This window comes from Helianthus annuus, chromosome 11 (assembly GCF_002127325.2).
Source record: "Helianthus annuus cultivar XRQ/B chromosome 11, HanXRQr2.0-SUNRISE, whole genome shotgun sequence".
Lineage (NCBI taxonomy): Eukaryota > Viridiplantae > Streptophyta > Magnoliopsida > Asterales > Asteraceae > Helianthus > Helianthus annuus.
In genome coordinates, this window is record NC_035443.2 from 180,428,260 (window position 1) to 180,447,129 (window position 18,870).

The following is an 18,870-nucleotide window of genomic DNA, read 5'->3' on the forward strand; positions in this document are numbered from 1 at the left end:
TTCGGGAGTACTCGGGAAGTACTCGGCTTAGGCGGAGATTACTCGGGGAGTAATTGGCCTGGGAGACCAGTACCCGTCCCTCGGCAGCCTACCTTGTAGCGAGTACTCGGAGAGTACTCAGAGCCTAGGCGGGACTTTTACAACCATGCCTCCCCCAAGAGGGTATTTTCCTTCTACCATTAGGCTACAACCTAAGTGGCTCGAATCAACTTATTCGTTGATGAATGTGTCTAAACTAAGGAGTTGTTAGTTGTATTACCGATCGAAACTCCACTCCAATTTATTTATAAAACAAAATATAATTTATAAGACATATATTGACATAATTCCTATTTGTTTCTCAAAAACTTAAAGAAGTCATTTAAATTTTAGAAAGTGAGCATAATTTTGGAAAATGAATTGAGAATTGTAAATTATAAATTATCATCAATATAAAAGATAACAAACTTTATAATAGATATTCTATTTACAAAACGACGCCGTATGAAATTCAAAAAAAAAAGATAAATCACGCCCAGTGGGACTCGAACCCACAATCGCCTGATTAGAAGTCAGACGCCTTATCCATTAGGCCATGGGCGCTTCTTGGTTTATATCCATTATACTATCTATTAAACTAATACTACAATCTTTTGTCAAATTATCTATTTTGTGACAACTTAGTATTAAATTCAACTGAAAATAAAAACAATAAAATACCATCTTAATGTTCCACTTTTTTTAAAACTTATTATAATCTGTATCAAGTGAAATAAATATATGTGAATATATTTAAAAAAGTTAAACATAAATAATCTAAAAAAATTATCAAATACATGTAATAAAGATAAATGGATTCATCAAGATGTAAGATTTTGAAGTTTTGCCCTACAATCTTAATCAAGGTATTTTAAAGTTGAGCTGATTTAAACAATATGTATAAGGAAATAGGTTCTTTTTTGAACGATTAGCTTGTCTAAACACATTTCCAACACACCTTGATACCGCTAAACTACAAGTCCTTTGTTTTTGGTTAAGTAGCATTCTTAGAAGATGAGAAATACACTTAAAAGTATTGGAAAAAACAAACGCGTCACGATGATGAGACATAAGCATGCAAAATGGGTTCGCCTTGGCCATCTCAGTTCTCTCTCGACTGATAGTCGATAGCTTCTCGGTTGTCTCTAGAGCCTCGAAGTGAGTCTCGAGTCTTGATGGTTTGACACGTTCTCAATTCTCTCTCAAATTCAGATTCGAGCAACATTCACAATTCAGTAAGCGCAATTCATATTCGATCTAAAGAGGGAGAAAATGGTGCAAGCAGCCACAAAAGTGTCCTACGAACAAAGCTTTTTTACTGAGTAGTTCTATTTCTGGTTCGGTTTCGGTTTATATATTTCATGTCAATTGTTTAGCCTTTTGCTTTTCGCACTACTTTGTATTGTTCATCCCTTTAGGTTTTGGGAACAAGAAATTGAGTCGGTCCGGGTCTGAAATAGCTTTAATACCCGAAACCCGTTACCATGCCCGACCCGAACCACCTGTTTTGCCAGTGTAATAAAAAAATGGCTTTAAACATAACTTACATCTTCAAGAAAATAAGCATCTAAGGATGACACTTGAGCATAAAACACGCGATAAAGCCAGAAACTGGTTTTTATTCAAGATCTCGATCAGCCATTAAATATATAAACGAAGGGGCATAAATAAATTAATTGTATCAGAACCTAGATTCTGTATAACCAAAAATCGCCCCTAACCGTAACGTCAAACACGTTTCCAAAAAATTATGCCGTAAAGTTAACATCAAACGTCGGGAAATGCTGCGAGCAGATGGTTTCTAGTCTTCAAGCTCGATGATTTTAACGACAGACGCATCTCCAACCTTTTGGCAGATCACAACACGATCGTGCGACTTGATCACTCCCGAGGCTTTTCCGTGATCCAGTGCAACTTTCAGTACTGATTCATTTGTTGCACTTGTAGATTCAGCCTGAAAACACAAAAAATAGTTTACAATTTTACATAATATTGTAGGAATTAGGTGGTGTTTGGATTTAAGGTAAAGTAAAATTACCAATTTACCCTTTTGTGACTTTGGATGACCATATCTATATTTCTACTTCTAATTATCTGATTATTGTATAACTAATTTCGTACTGATTGCAATATAAGATAATTATCAAATGGTGATGTTAATTACCGTTGTACCCTTCACTACAAGTCTACAACAATCTGATTCGCGATCTATGCAGTTAACCCGGTGATATATATCACCGATATATCGGCTATCGGTCCCCATGTAAATCAGCGATATTGACCGATATCGAACCAATATATCACCGATTTCCCCGATATCAGTATCTTTCTTCTTAGTTCTACCATTAGTCTTTCTTCTTATTGCTTCTATTAGTGTATTAAGTCTTAATTGTTAATTGCTAGTGTTAAATTGCTACATATATAAATTCTACATGATATTCAAATTACCGATATGCCATCGCGATAACCTATATCTCAAACGATTTTTCACCGCATTTTAAAGCGTCAAAGCGCACACCCAGACACCCACTAGTAGGATTTATAAAATCAAATACAAAAATATTATATAAATAAATAAACTTACGGGGTGACGAGGGTCAGCAAGCATGGGGAAAAGTCCTCTGACGATAAGTGATTGCCTTGCCTGACCATTTGTTTCAAGGATAAATAAAGTTATTAGCATTTTATAAAAATAAAAACAAAGTAAAAAAAAATCAAGGGAATAAAATAAACCTCAAACGCGCCGCTAAAACTCCAACGTAATTGATTAGTCTTCAGCCTGGGAATAACAACCGACAGAACCGGCATTGTTGGCCGATACTTTGCAATTAACCTGCATTTAAAAAAGTTAAAACGACTTGCTTTTTAAACAAACTAGAATTTTACTTTATTTACTAAAGTGCCATCCATGATCCATCAAACAATCATAGTAGGATACATGATACATACCTTGCAGCCCTTCCGGAAGAGGTGAAGCAAATAATAACAGATGCCTTCACCTTAATGGCCGCACGAACCTAAAAAGCGTTACATATACTGATCACAATACTGCACTAACGGGAAATATAAATTTGGATTTAAAGTGGAAATGTTGTGAAAAGAATTAAAGGATACCGCAGATGAGGCGATTGATTCCAAATGAGTCATTGGTTCTCCGACGTATTTGACGGTTTTCTTGAAGTAAAGATCTTGGTTGAAAACCTTTTCTGCCTGCGAGTGATATTCAAGTGAGAGTATTAATTAAACACACTTTGCATTATTTTCATTTTAAGAAGATTTTTAGTTATAGATTTATTAGATAAATTTATAATTATAGATGTTAATATATTTTAAATAGTTTACTGATATACAGAAAATGTTGATATAAATCATAGAAGAGAAGCTATTATATGTTTATATCTATATATATATAAGAATTTCAAATAGGGGTGTGAATTTCTGACACGACCCGAAAACACGACACGAACCTAACATGAAATTCGTGGGTTTGGGTTTAGTCTAAACGGGTTCGGGTCAGTTTCAGGTTGAACCCACGAACCCGTTTAGCTAAACGGGTCAGGTTCGGGTCAACCCGGTCGGGTTGGCGGGTTGACCCGTTTAACCCATTTATATTAAAATTATATTTTTACAATATGTTTTATGTCATAATTTGATTAGGCGTGTAATTTTATGTCATAAATATAACTTAAAAAGAGAAATTGACATAATATTTTATGATTTTAATGTAATTTTATTATACAAAATTTGTGTTTTTTTAGTAGATGTTAATTTTAATATATCAATTTGCTGAAAAAATAAAAAAATAAAAAAATTCGGGTTGAATGGGTCGGGTTTGGGTCAGTCTAAGATTATTCGGGTCGGGTTCGGGTTCATATGTATGACACAATTTTCGGGTTCGGGTCGGGTTCGGGTTCGTTTAAAATTTTCGGGTTCGGGTCGGGTTGAACCCGCCAACCCGCGAACACGACCCGTTTAACACCCCTAATTTCAAATACTCAAAAAACTGATTATTTAATTACCCTGCAACATACCGGTATCGAACCAATACTGGTATTCGAAATACACGCTATTAATCAATTTAACTTGATTTTCTTTAATACCTTGTGTTCGTTAACTTAAAATTTATTTAATTTGATTTTAATCGAACATTGGTACCGGTATTCGTTATATATGCTTTTAACTCGTTTTAAAATGAATATGCAATTAGTGCAACTTTTTTTCCTCGGCATTCTGGCATAAATTTACATTAAAAGAATTATTTTTCTTTGTATCCTGAGCTATACGAGTGCCAGTACCGCGACAAACCGAGTCATGTCCAATAGAACAACATCGGTACTGATATCGTTATGTTTTCGATCGATCTAAAACACATGTTGATATCATTTTGGCATATCACGACTTTATTTTTTAGTTTTCTCTTTCGGTTACTATAGCCAGTGTCAGAACAATAGATTAAATTTTACTGACAATAGATACGAATTCCGAAACACAATCCAAAACACTATGGAGAATGATATGTTACCTCAGCACAAATTTTACCGACAATAGATATCGTTTCAACAGGGTATAATCCACGAAGAGTCTCAGCACCAAGAAGAATAGCATCACTTCCTGCAAAATCGTAATGCTTTATCAGGAAACATGAGACGTTAAACATATGGATTCACTGCAGTTAAAACAAGTAATTTACCGTCTAAAACAGCATTAGCAACGTCAGTTGCTTCTGCACGAGTTGGTCTTAAATTGTCAGTCATGCTGTCAACGACACGAGTAACCACTGCGGGTTTTCCAGCCATGTTACACTTGTAAAGAGCAGCTTTTTGGAATAAGAACACCTGTCAAAGTTTTATTGGTCAGATTAAGGCCCACAAAGATGTAAGATCTTATATTTCGGAGTAAAATGTCATTTTTGTCCCCGGGGTTTGGCCAGTTTTGCTACTTTCATCCAAAGGTTTGTTTTTTCGCATCCGGGTCCAAAAGGTTTGAAATCTAGCTGTTTCCATCCGACTTGTTAACTCCATCCATTTTTCTCTGTTAAGTCAGGGGTATTACCGTCTTTTTAGACATTTTTTATTAGACTAAAAACACTATAAGAAATAAAAATCCACTTGACTTTATTTCTTATAGTGTTCTTAGTTTGATAATAAAAATGTCTAAAAAGACGGTAATACCCCTGACTTAACGGAGGAAAATGGATGGAGTTAACGAGCCCGATGAAAACGGCAAGATTTTAAACCTTTTGGATCCGGATGCGGAAAAACAAACCTTTGGACGACAGTTGCAAAACTGGCCAAACCTCGGGGACGAAAATGGCATTTTACTCTATATTTCGGTTGCCTCGAAAAAAGGGAAATATTACCTTTTCCGGTGGAAGATCAATGCCGAGATTTCCACGAGAAAGGATGATACCGTCTGCCTCTTGTAAAATCTCATCAAAGTGAGTTAGACCCTGTAGAAGAAATGAAGATTTCAATGGATATAAAGCCAAATAAATATTGTCTTTGAAATCACCAAAAAAAAAATTAAATCAAAGAAAATTACCTCAACATTTTCAATTTTAGCAAATATTTGAGTTTGACTAAGATCGCCAAGCTTCGAAAGAAATTCGCGTGCCTGAGATTGGATGTCGGAATTATTGGAATAACCAGATAAACTAAGTGGAAGTGATATGTAAAAAAATATAAAAAATAAAAGCAAATGCGTAAAAGAACACTTACTTCACGAACATCTTGTGCATGGCGTGTGTATGACAATGAAAGGAAGTCAATTTTGTTTGCAACGCCCCAAGAGCTAATTTTCTGAAACAAGAGACAAAAATAATCAACAAAACATTATTTTTTTCCTTTTACAATTTACAAAATCAGACCATCTGATTAATAATCTACTTAATAAAATAAATATGAAAAAGGGTTAATTTGATTAAATAGCAAATAATTGGTCATTGAGCTTAATAATCATCATCGAAACTATCCAACTAATCATGTGTCAGTTTAGGATGCAATTGACTGGAAGAACGGTGCACGTGTTTCTTAACATTAATCAGCACCAAAAAAGAAAGGTGTTAAACGTTTAAGAGCGCTAAACCAGTTAGACCTTTATCCAAACCTAATGATGAACCAAAAAGTACTTAATAAATAAAGATACAAGTAACAAAAATAATATAAACCAGAAACCTCGTGCGCATATACAAATACATTGTGTAGAAATGATAGAAACCTTTTAATGACAAATTAACACATAAGTAAGGTCTAAACTATTATCATTATTTATTACTTACATTACAGTTAAATACTTAAATTACATAAAGATCGTAATTTACTGGTTTGACAAACAACATATCCTATTTCCTAAAGGGTACAACGATATATAAGACCCTTATTAAACAGTCAAGACTCATGATTCAGAAGGAGCTGATAGTAACTATTAATATCAAGAAATATCCATAACATAGTTGTCAATAGCGAATAGCGACAAATAGCGACAAGGCATGGCTAGGCTACGTAGCGAATAGCGACAAATAGCGACGGCAATTTTATAAATAGCGATTACACTAGAAAAAGAATTCTGAAAATTTTTATATGTATATTACATCAAAATACCCTTGTATATATGCTATTTTACATGTATATTTAACAAAACCTATAAATCTAGCTATTTTATAGCTATAACCCTTTATAACACTAAAAAAAATAAAAAAAAATTACAAAAAAAATTAATAACTGTCGCTAAAATCGCTATTCATCGCCATGACCAACTTAGCGACACATAGTCGCATCGCCATAAAGCGCGCTATAGCGACCGCCATGGTCGCTATTAACAACTATGATCCATAACAACTTGGAGAAAACAAATAATATAAAGACATTAATTTCGAAAGTTTGAACCAAAACTATATGAACACTCCTCACCTCTTTATCTTTTTCAGTGAGAGTAGGCAGATCAATATGAATTTGGGAGGCATGGAGAGTGAACAAGGCACCAGCTAGAGTTGCAGAATTCTTTATCTTGCAATCAACATCATTCCCATTAACTTTATCAACCTGATCAAAATTTTTATTTTGCATGTGTTAGTTTATTAAATAATACAGGTTGTAGATTGGTAAAAGAGAAAGTGTTACATCAATCATGTACAGCGGTTTTACATGTCCATATCCACAAAATATGTTTTTAAAGTATATGATTGAAAATATAAATCTTACCTCCAGCCAAACAGAGGTGGTTTCGCTTCCTGTGAACAAGTATTGACCAACAAAAATGGTGTCACCCTTCTTCACAGCCTGAAAAGAACACGTAAACAGTCTCGTAAGCATATATGCGCCACTAAAAGACTAAAACAGGCCAGAATTAACCCAAATCATACCCGCGCGCAGAGCATGTCATTAACAGAAGCACCTAAATCTACAGACTTCATAATACCAACACATAAAAGTTTGAGAAATTTCTTTTTTTATATGTTCTTTTTTTATATAAATCATCAACAGTAGATAGTAATTCAAACCTTAACATTTTAGAAGCACCTAAATTTACAGAGTTTTCATATTTTTCTTAAATTAATATGGATGGTATCAGGTAATTAAGTTTAAAAAAAACAATATAAATAACTATGCAGTTAAGTCGGTGTCAAATATCGGTCAGAATATCAATACCGATATTATTGGCGATAATGACCGGTATGTCACCGATTTTCCCGATATCAATACCTTTCTTCTTAGTTCTAGTATCTGTCTTTCTTCTTGTTGTTGCTATTAGTGTTTTAACTTTTAAGTCTTAATTGTTATATGTTATTGTTCTAAAAGTCTTAAAGAGTTCCTACTTGCTACAATTGTTAGTGTTTTGCAAGTTGTAAAAGGTTAATTTGTTAACCGTAGGAGCGCATACTAAATTGTTGTTAAATTGCTATATATATAAATTCTACATGATGTAAAACTACCCATATCCCACCACGATAACCTATATCTCAAATATCAGTCCTTGACCAATATCCATTTTTATACCGCATCAACTGCTTAGATAAACAAGGAGCCAAAAGTGTTTTCTCACCTTAGCTAGTCCATCAAAGTTAATTGGCAGTACTTGAGAAGAAGCTTCTTGACCTTTGTCAGGGGTCAAAATCACATTATCATCCTGTTGAAGAGAAATAGCCTTCTCACTCTTATTCACAACTTGCATCTCAGCACCAACTGTATCAAGCATTACCTGTAAATTAAAAAAAAAATCAATTTGATATAATTCAGAGATAAACTTGCAGTTACATTAACATCATAACATGATCAACTGAACCGGATTAAAAAATAAAAATAAAATAAAAACAGCATACTGCACAAAGCTTCTTAGTGCTTTTCACAGCCGTCCTCAGATTATCCAAAGTTTCTTGGTGATAAGCAGAGTCTCCCCATGAAAAATCAAATCTAGCAACTGCCACATCATCATCAACATCAATATCAACCAAACCATCACAAAAGTTATCACAATTAACAACAACAAAATCATATCATTATGGATCTTAAGAAAAAAAAAAAAGGTTTGACATTACATGCAAAAAGTAATTCCTAATTGACATCACTAAACAAGCACCACAAAATCACAAATCTTCAAGTCAAGTATACGGCTCGTTTAACTTACGAGAGCTCGGCCATGGTTGTTAATAGCGAATAGCGACAAATAGCGACAAGGGACCTATATGCTACATAGCGAATAGCGACGAATAGCAACTGCTATTTTATATATAGCGATACACATACACTAGAAAAAGAATTTTGAAAATTTTTATATGTATATTATATCAAAATACCTTGGTATATATGCTATTTTACATGTATATTTAACAAAAACCTATAAATCCAGCTATTTTATAGCCAGGGGCGGACCTACCCTTTAGCCAGGGTGGGCGGCCGCACCCCTTGAAAAAAAATTTTAGTGTATATTTTAGGCAAAAAACCCGACCGCACCCCTTGAAAATATGGTTAAACACCTCATCCGCACCTCCAGCAAATAATTTCTGGGTCCGCCACTGTTTATAGCTATATCTAATTGCTATTTACATAAAGAAAAACTAACTGTCGCTATTCACGCTATAGGTCGCTATGGCCCAAATAGCGACAGTCGCTATTGACAACTATGAGCTCGGCTCGTTCTGAGCTATAATTCTAAAGCCCGAACACGGCTGAGTATTTTTTCAAGCTTGAGTTCAAATCATTTATTATCTATTACTTATTTAATTTATATTAATTAAATATATTTTTATTATATTTACATATATTTTGTTAACTAAGATTTTTATAATTTATTATTTATTAGTTATTAAATTTATATATTTACACATATTTTGTTTAATTATAATTTGTATAACAATAATAAATATAGATATTTAATATATTAAATAAGAATTATACAAAATAAAAAAAAACTAGTTTGGTCTCGAACTCGTTTAATAAATAAGCCTTAAAAAAAGCTCAACCACTGCTCGATTTGAGTTTTTAACAAGCGGATCTCAAGTAACTCACAAGTCTGCTCAATTTACACACGTAAACAAATCAAAATTCATACCAGACATTCCAGCTTTCAGGCATCCAGATATAACCTCAACCGATCGCGATCTCGGACCTAAAGTTCCAACGATTTTCGTCATCGCAGGGAAAAAACTCTGCAAAACACGTTAACATAATCAAAAAACTTCACAAATCCAGATCATCAATACACAAACAAACACAGACACACATCAACACATCAATCGAATAATTTCACACGCATAAATTCATATATCAAACAAAAATCAACGAAAATTAACGAAAACAGATCTAATAATGAACTTACAGCCTTCGAAGGCTCGAGAATCGAGGCCATACGAATAGGTTCTTCGAGAAGGAGGTGATTAGAATGCATGATGAGTGATTAACAGATGATAACAGATCTGAGAAGATGAAATTGAAATTGTGATTTGAAGAAGATGAATGTTTGATTTGAGAATAATATAATATAATATAATGAGATTAGGGTAGGGGAGATTTAGTTAAGAGAATAATATGGTGGAGTTTGGAGTTTTATTATATTCAAAGAGGAGGACCCGGTTTTGGGTAAAACTGGTTGCACCAAGTTTCGTTTTCTCCAAGTTTTGTTTTGGGTTGTTTTCATTCGAGGTGTATTTATGGAAACTCTCAAAAGTATTTTCAGATCAATAAAATAATATTTTTTTAAGTTTTTAATAAATTATTATATAATTATGGGTGATACTAAATGTACCTCCCTTTTTCAATTTTTTACTGGCTACACCTCCCCCCTGAAGTTTGTAAATAAAAACAATGAACCCTTGTTTTTTCTATTTTTTTTAAATTGCATAAGAAACTATACCTATTTTTTATAGGGGTTTATCCACTTCCCATAATTTGAATACTTACCTAAACGTGTTTTTCTTTTACATTAGAATGGCTTCATAACAAAATTACTGCTGATTGAAAGAAGGAGATTAAGAGAGACCTTGAAAAACGATTTAGTGCAACTTTGATTTTCATAAAAAATCTAATTGATTGAGCGTTCTTGGTATGTATTCATCTTTCTCATTAATATAGTTCTTCTTATTTTTTTTTTTTTTTTTTCGATTCAAACTTTACCACAAATCATGTCTGTAGTGGATTTACAAATAAAGATGCCTTTATAATATTTTTCGATTTGTGCATGAAGACTTCAAGAGTTATACATATTATATTTTTCGATTTGCGCATGAAGACTTCAAGAGTTATACATATTATATCTTCACTGTTTGTTAATATATTATATTCCTTCCTGTACATACTTGTTTGATATAGAGTATATATTAATTAATATATTATCTTATGTATTATATTATTGTATATGTTAATAATCGTTTTCGAGTTTATGCCTCTGATATTAGTTATGACGGTTTATCACAGTTCGACATCAAGAGTTATACAAAAAGATGTCTGTATTTTCTACCGATCAGGTATAATTTTTATTTGAAGGATGAAGCTATGATTATAAGCTTGTATTGATAATGTCTGTAGTCATGTCCCAAATCTAATATTAGTTTATTTTTAGGAGTTCAAATCCCGTGAAGAGATGATGGAATGGGTTCAAAACACCGCACGCGATGTTGGCTATGTTATCGTCACTAAGAGATCAAGAACAAAGCCAAATGGTTATTCTAAAGTCATACTAATGTGTGAACGTGGTGGTGTGTATAGGTCCGTTAATGGTACAAGTAAAGCTACTGGCACCAAAAAAATAAACTGTCCATTTGAATTGATCGGAGCATATACAAAAATGAATGATTGTTGGAAGTTAGTTCATATACGAGATGAACATAATCCAGACCGAAGTATACAATATGTTGGTTAATCTTTAATTGCAATTTTTTTTAAACTTCATTTGTTACTTATGGATAAGAACCTTGTAGATGCATGTTTGGATTGATTTGATTATGTTTCGATGAAATTGAATTGATTTTGTTTGATATTCGGTTTATTTTGAATCAAGTTTGAACATTTCAGTTGGTTATAGATCATTTACGAACTGAATCGGTTGGTGTATATCTGGATGTTATAAAAAATGCGAGTCATGGATTTTTAAGACTTTATTTTCAATATATCTAAAAATTGTGGTTTTCAATCGGTTGGTGTAACCTCTTCTAATTGTGTACATCTTGTTCAATATATCTAAAAAAAAGTCAAACAATTTTGAATCTGGATGTTATAAAAAATAAGAGTCATGGATTTATGTTATAAAAAATAAGAGTCATGGAATTTTAATACTTTATTTTCAATATATCTTCACAACACTTTGCAGTTGATGGGTTGCAAACCGCGTCACGCCTTCAAGGTAATTCACTCAATCTTAATAAATCTTTTGGTTGGTGTAACCTCTTCTAATTGTGAGTCATGGATTTTTAAAGGGTCAAATTTGAAAAGTTTTAAAAAGTTTTTTTATGGAAAGGGGGGTGCATTTAGTAAAAAGGGGGGTGCATTTAGCCAACCCCTATAATTATATAGAGTAAACTACAATTTTACCCACTGAGTTTAGATGCGATTGGCACTCTTACCATCTCTCAGGGAAATTTTGTTGTCTTACCCCTCAACTATTGAAAAACATTGCAATATTACCCTCTGAAACGTGAAAAGACTTTTTTGCCGCTGATAATAAGAAAATAGAAGTAAATAACACATTTATACCATGTGTTTTACCTTCACAAACACGTTTACACCATGTTTATTATAGTGTCTTCTCCGGTGATGTCATTCAATGAAAAGTGTTTATTATAAACTGAGTTATTTATTCCTACACCTATAAGGGTGTAGGGAGTGGTTAGACACTTGAAAGTGGTAAACTTCAAAATCAACCAACGAGAGTGTATCATGCCATTCAATGAAAAGTGTTTAAACTATACTCAAAAGTGTTGACAATGGTTAATTGATTACCCCAAACCTTTATCAAATTTTATCTTTACCATTTCTTAGCCCTTAAGTTTAGGAAATTCAATTTTTAACCACTTAACTTTTTATGAACTTTGTAAATGCCACTTTCACCCCCTCGAGAGTTTTTGGCTTGACGATATAAATTCGAGTTAGTTAGGTCGCGTATAATACGTTATCATTGTACGATATAAATTCGATTTACGTTACATTTTAATCAAATCGCAATGCAACTATATGATACATTGTGTTCAATCGGATACGTCAAAACGTGTGTTTTTATATAGTTAACACATCACACAACGCTTGGGCTAATCCGTTCGATATTTGCAAAGAACCCGCGCCGCAACGAGCTCGATCTTATTACTAGTTGTTCTGAAATTTAACTTAAAACAATATTTATTGTAATTCATCTACTTAAAAACCTAGTACTTTCATATATTTTGTTAAATATCTTTTAAAAAAATATTTTTAAAATCAAACTGTTCAACCTTATACCCAATTTGATTAGAACTAGTGCAATTTCCCGCACTACGCGGCGGGGAATTCGAACGTTATCGATTTGTTTCGTTTGTAACGCCCTTTTGTTACCGAACCGGTACCAAAAGTAACAGTATCGGAAAACGTGGAAAGTGGTACCAGTAGCGAATACGCCGGTTCGGTACCGGTACCGAAACGGTATCGGTACTTAACAATGTTTTTATCGTAAATACTGGTACCGTACCGGTTGGTTATAAAAATTAATTCCCCGCACTACACGGCGGGTAATTCAAACGTTATCGATTCGTTTTGTTATGTAACGGGATGAGCACGGTACATGTTCGGTACCGAAAGTACCGGTACTGAAAAAAGGAGGAAAAGTGGTACTGGTACCGAATACACCGGTTCGGTACCGGTACTGATACGTATAGGTACTGATGCGTGTGTAGTGTAATATATTTTTTATGTATATTTAAGCCCCTTTTTACACTTTTAGCCAAGTTTTAAATTTGTAAAACACGATATTCACTAACACTAAACACACATATGGGCAAGTGCACCCATCGTGGACGTAGTATAGTGTTGGTAAGATACCGAGGTCGTCCAAGGACACAAGAGCTTTTAATACCGGTTTATCCTCAACGTCTAATCAAATCAAAAAGTGAGAAAAATGTTTTAAACTAAGAAAATAAAAACTAACTAAATGCTGAAAAATAAAATAAAATAAAAACAGATAGACAAGATGAATCACTTGGATCCGACACGTGTATTAGTATAACCTTTGATTATTTTCGCACTTTTGCACTTGTTTAAGAGATTATCTTAGTTATTGTAGTAGGCCCCTCTTTTGAAGGCGACGTTACCCTCAACCCAGTAGTTTGAGTCAGCAATGATACAATCCTAAAGGGTCGGATTATTGAAAGATAATGAATTAAGTTATTAATGCAAATTGTGGTAGGCCCCGCTTTCGGCGGTGACGTTACCCTCGACTAAGTAGTCTGAGTCAGCAGGGATACAGTCCTAAATAGCCGGGTTATAGTATTAATAGTAGTTAACTTATGAGGGGGTCAAAGAGTTTGGATCCCCGCCATCCAATAACTATGGGTATTGAAGGAGATCCTACTAAATTTGACCCAGGTCCCAAGCAGGACCTCTAAACGCTGAACAAGGGCAAGACCCTTACCAAACCGTTCCCTTAACCCCCGACCAGGTAGCCAACATACCTCCATATACACCGTGGAGATATGAATGGTGAAAATCTTTTATTTTATATAGACAGTAAAATAATGCCAAGACACCACGGACAAACGATAAGGAAAGATCACCTTCAACATAACCAACTAGTTATTAAAGTCATTAATACAAAACCAAACAAAAAGTGCAAAAGATTAAAAATAAAAAGTATTATACTAAACACTTGTCTTCACCAAGTGATGTAAGAGACTTAGGCAAACATGGCCTTGATTGTCAAGAACTCTTACGATCGATCTTGGATCCCGAGATGACTCACACACTCTACGATGGACAATGGATGGTGGTGGTGGATGATGGTGTTATGGTGGTGGTGGGTGGTGGATGAAGTGTGAGAGAGGTGGTGTGCCAAGGGATGAGATGGAATGAAACCAAGCACTCCTATTTATAGGCTGAACAGAAGGCTGGGCACGGCCCCGTGTCCGCTGGACACGCCCCCGTGCCCGTCTGACACTGTCTCTCTTCATTAATTGTAATTCGCAATTACAATTAATGCGCCTGCTGTACTTTCACCACGCCCCCGTGCCCGCTGGACACGGCCCCGTGGTGGGCAATAGAAGCTTCTATAGATTTGTCTTTTATGCTGCTTCTTGGGCATGGCCCCGTGCTGGCTGAGCACGGGGCGTGTTTAGACTCCTGCTTTCTCTTCTTTGCTTTGGAGGATGCTGTTGAGGGTCCGGGCAGTCTACTTTTATTCCTTTTCTTGTATTTATGCTAGAATTAGTTGTCTTTTTGCTTCTTTTGTGAATTTGAGCTCATTTCATCCTGAAAATACAAAAGAAAGACAAAAACACTCTTTTTCCAACATTAGTACTTAAAAAAGGTTAGTTTTATGCCTTAATTGATGTGATTTATATGTTGCATTTTACACACATCAAATACCCTCACACTTGAACTTTTGCTTGTCCTCAAGCAAAACTCTTTAAATGTGGCTTACACTCCCAAATGGAATAGGTAGAAGAGAAAGTTTTTGGCTTGTCATAGAGTGTCGGGAATCCAAGATCTTTGTAAGTTTTATTTTTATTTATTTACAATCATATTCGTTATGATTTATTTAGAACGTTTCACAAGATAAATTACTTATTCGGGCATAGCATGCCTTATTAAAATTCCATTTATATACAAGTTCACATACCTCACGGGAGATCACTCAACACTCGGCCGAAGGTGTAATTTTTAGTGAATCACTCGAGAGCGGCATGGAACTTACGCCTTCCATAGGCTTGCCAAGCAATCAATCCTCCTCCTTTTTAACTTTTTACCTTTGTAAATATTAAGAGGACTTTTTGGGTGAAGGGTTAGGCTTGGGTTAAAGGTGGGTGGTTGGGTTAGTAGTTAGTAAAAGGGCGAAAATCGTAAAAAGCGTCGATTTTCGTGACACACCTCGTTTTTTTAGCGACTTTTTATTTTGAAGTATTTCTCCAAAGAAGCTTTTATATAGCTTTTGTTTGTGTTTGACTTCATCAAATTTATATATATATATATTATATATATATATATTTTAGTCGTATAAAATAGCGAGCTTACGAAAAACCGAGCTTGTTACTAAAATAAAGGGGTGAAAAATAAAAAGGGTTTTTTGGTGGGTAAAAAGGGTTTTAGGGTAATGAAATGAAAGGTTTAGGCTCAAATGGGCTAACTAGGGGGATTTTGGGTAGGTGGTAAAAAAATGAAAAATAATGGTTTAGAAAGAAAAATATGGTTAGTCCTAATGCCTCCATCACTTACTTACTTGGGTTTAAGTTGGTAAGGACCGGGAATGCATCGTTGTGGCAAGTTCTAGAGTTGTAAGAACCAAGCGGCTATTCACACAAGAAACGAAAAATGAGCATTTAATCTAAAGATGTATATTTGTATGCTCAATAAAGGCTCAAAACTCACTTTTGTGGGAATGGGTTTTTATGTGATCAAGTATATATAATCGAATTTTAACCAAGCTTGTCATGCCGTTTCATAATTTTCTTATGTTGGTTCTTTTTATCACGACGCTATCGGTTGTAAATTTTGTAAAAATATAACCTTTTTAGAACTTGTTATTCCCAAATTAAACAAAGACAAGTAAAAAAAAGAAAAGTTTTTGAAAAAAATTGCGGTGTTTAGCGGTTCCAATAGAGTTTTGTGTAAGGCTTGTGATTAGGATTTGCAAAATTCAAGGTTTTAGCATCCCCCCTACACTTAAATTACACATTGTCCTCAATGTGTCCCAAAAATAACATTTTCGGTTGATTAGAACGTGTAAAAGCGGGTTAAAAAGCAAAGATTTATGTTACTGGCATCCTGGACACGGCCCCGTGGTGACCGGGCACGGCCCCGTGGTCAAGTGCCAGTAACAGAATTTAAAGAAATAAGACAGAAGCCTGGACACGGGGGCGTGTCCGCTGAACACGGCCCGTGTCCAGTTACCTGAACTGGGCGTTTTTCTGTAGGTGGCTCAGCATGGGGCCGTGTTGGTTGGGCACGGCCCGTGTTAAGCCTTCTGTGATGGAGATTTGTGTCGGGTTGCTCTTGTTCTTTGTGCATGAGGCCATTTTTCTCGTTCCCTTTTTCATCCATTACCACCATAAGTGTGTTTTATTCTGCAAATTAAAACTAAAAGATTAAACTAAACTAAGGATAGTTCCGCTGAATGCCTCCGTGGTGCGCCACGTTTATGAGGGTCCTTGGCTAGACCCAATGCGAGGTTATATGCAAGGTTGGAGAACTCGCTAGTCGCTAGCGGGTCGGTGAGGTAGGGACTAGCGACTACTCGGGATTACTCGGGATTAATCGGGATTAATCGGATCGGACTTTTTATATATAATTTTAAGTTTTTATACATAGATACATATATTTTTATACGTAATTTTTTTAAGTGGACAAGTTTTGACCGGAATCTGGGAGGTTTTGGCTGGAATATGTGTTTTTTTCCGATTTTTTCTGATTTTTTCCGATTTTTTCCGATTTTTTTTGTTTTTTCCCGATTTTTTCCGATTTTTTCCCGACCGACTAGTCGCGATTAGGCCCGACTAGGGCCGATTAGGGCCGACTAGGCCGACTAGCGATTTTTTTACTGATTAGCTGAAAATTACTCAGTTGATGAGCGACTAGCGACTAGTCAGCGATTAATCGCCGACTAGTCGCGATTTTTGCAACCATGCTTTTCTGAGTGGGATGCCTGGCGTCCCATGTTACACCGTCGGAGAGCAGCATCCAAGCTCGAATCAATAACCTTCATGTAATTGACCGGGTCGTCGTCCTCTATTCTCTTCCCAACTCCGAACTTCACTTCATCATCCCCATACCTCAAGGTGAGCGTCCCGTCATTCATATCTACCACTGCTTGGGCGGTGGCAAGGAAGGGTCTCCCTAGTATAAGGGGGACCTCGGTGTCTTCCTCCATAGCGTCCCGTCATCCGATTTGCAAAATGTAATAGAGTTAATGCCATGAGTCATCAAGGTATAAAGTAGCCAATTTTTTTTTTTTTTTTTTTTTTTTTTTGTTGGACCAGTTTGTCGCACAAAACAACGTGTTTCATATTTATGGTTGATATCTTCTTTTATGTTTAGCATGAATCAATGACAAATGACTAAACTCATTTATTTTGTATGATTAATATTTGAAAATCTTTTAGGTATTTATTTATATACGAGTAAAATACAATTTGGTCTCTAAGGTTTCGAGCGTAGTTAATCTGAGTACCTGCATAAAATTTTTGGCCGTGGAAAGGTTTGAAAAACCTTTGAGTCCATCCCGTCAGTTTTACCGTACATAACAATATTTAACTATTATTTTTTTTAAAAAATCAATGGAGAATATATAAATTGAAAACTAAAAGGTCTAGAAGGTTAGAAACTGATTTTTCCTGCAAAATAGTTCTAGAAGCCGTGACAAAAATTCGGATCTTTCAAATATGCCAAGCTTGACAACGACATTTTTGTTTTTGACTTTGACCGTTGTCTCTTGACTTCTAGATTAATAGTCTTTAATTTTAATTGAAAATCTTTAAAAAGGAACCATGTAATATTTACTTAGAATTAAACATTTGCAATCGATCACACAATCGGTTATTTCATTATATATATGGTTTTCAGATCAACTTAAATACTCAAAACTAAGATAACTAGTTTATATTTAGCGATGAGCAAACTGTTGGATATTTTAGTGTAATTTGAGATTGCGTTTGACATTCAAATAAGATTGCACGCTTATTTGAATGTCATCGGGACTAACGGGGGATCCAAAGGGGCAGCTTGGCGAGGGTTCGGGGGCAGTGCCCCCGAGAGAAGCAGGGTCCAAGGGGCAGAGCCTCTGGCTGGAACTTGAGGGACTAAAGGTGTTGTGTTCAAAAGAATAACCGCAAGCAGTTGTGGAAACAACTGAAAATACGCTCTCGCATATCAATTTCGAACCCTGGACGAATTTCCACTTTGAAAAATCCCTCAAAATCTCTCAATCAAAGTTTCATATAGAAATCTAGAATCAATTCTGATTTTATCCGATCAAAGATTGGTAGCCACTCCAATTGTTTGATCTGAAAGTGATTACACGACTTCAAATTCATCCAAGCAATTTCGATTATCCCCAACACAAACCCATTAACCTAAATTAACTGGTAACCGAATCGTCACCTAACCGAATTAACCGATAACCAAGATTAACTGACAGTTATGGTTATGGTTAAGGGTGTCCCATAACCGAATGTTAACTAAACCGAACTAA

The 18,870-nt window shown here is 35.0% G+C and overlaps 1 protein-coding gene and 1 non-coding gene across 2 annotated transcripts; both read right to left on the reverse strand.

The window, feature by feature from the left end:
- Nucleotides 1–509: 509 nt before the first annotated feature.
- Nucleotides 510–582, reverse strand: TRNAR-UCU. Its single transcript has one exon. It is a non-coding gene; the product is annotated as a tRNA-Arg (tRNA).
- A 1,031-nt stretch (nt 583–1,613) lies between these two features.
- On the reverse strand, nt 1,614–10,136 carry LOC110891332 (pyruvate kinase 1, cytosolic). Its single transcript, XM_022139020.2, has 16 exons — nt 9,832–10,136; nt 9,565–9,661; nt 8,336–8,433; nt 8,059–8,214; nt 7,218–7,295; nt 6,927–7,058; nt 5,736–5,816; nt 5,560–5,631; nt 5,378–5,467; nt 4,709–4,853; nt 4,541–4,629; nt 3,133–3,228; nt 2,968–3,035; nt 2,752–2,851; nt 2,603–2,662; nt 1,614–1,972 (listed from the first exon to the last, which is right to left on the reverse strand). Exons 1-16 carry the CDS (start codon nt 9,898–9,900, stop codon nt 1,820–1,822), a joined length of 1,584 nt encoding a protein of 527 aa, XP_021994712.1. The 5' UTR covers nt 9,901–10,136; the 3' UTR covers nt 1,614–1,819.
- Nucleotides 10,137–18,870: the final 8,734 nt, after the last annotated feature.

Bases quoted from the DNA above. Each gene is read 5' to 3' on its own strand.
- LOC110891332 (XM_022139020.2), bottom strand. From the start codon at position 9,900: ATGCATTCTAATCACCTCCTTCTCGAAGAACCTATTCGTATGGCCTCG. The intron at 8,215-8,335 runs GTATGCTGTTTT...TTTAATTTACAG, and splicing joins GCACTAAGAAGCTTTGTGCA to GTAATGCTTGATACAGTTGG. The intron at 4,630-4,708 runs GTAAATTACTTG...ACGATTTTGCAG, and splicing joins TGCTAATGCTGTTTTAGACG to GAAGTGATGCTATTCTTCTT.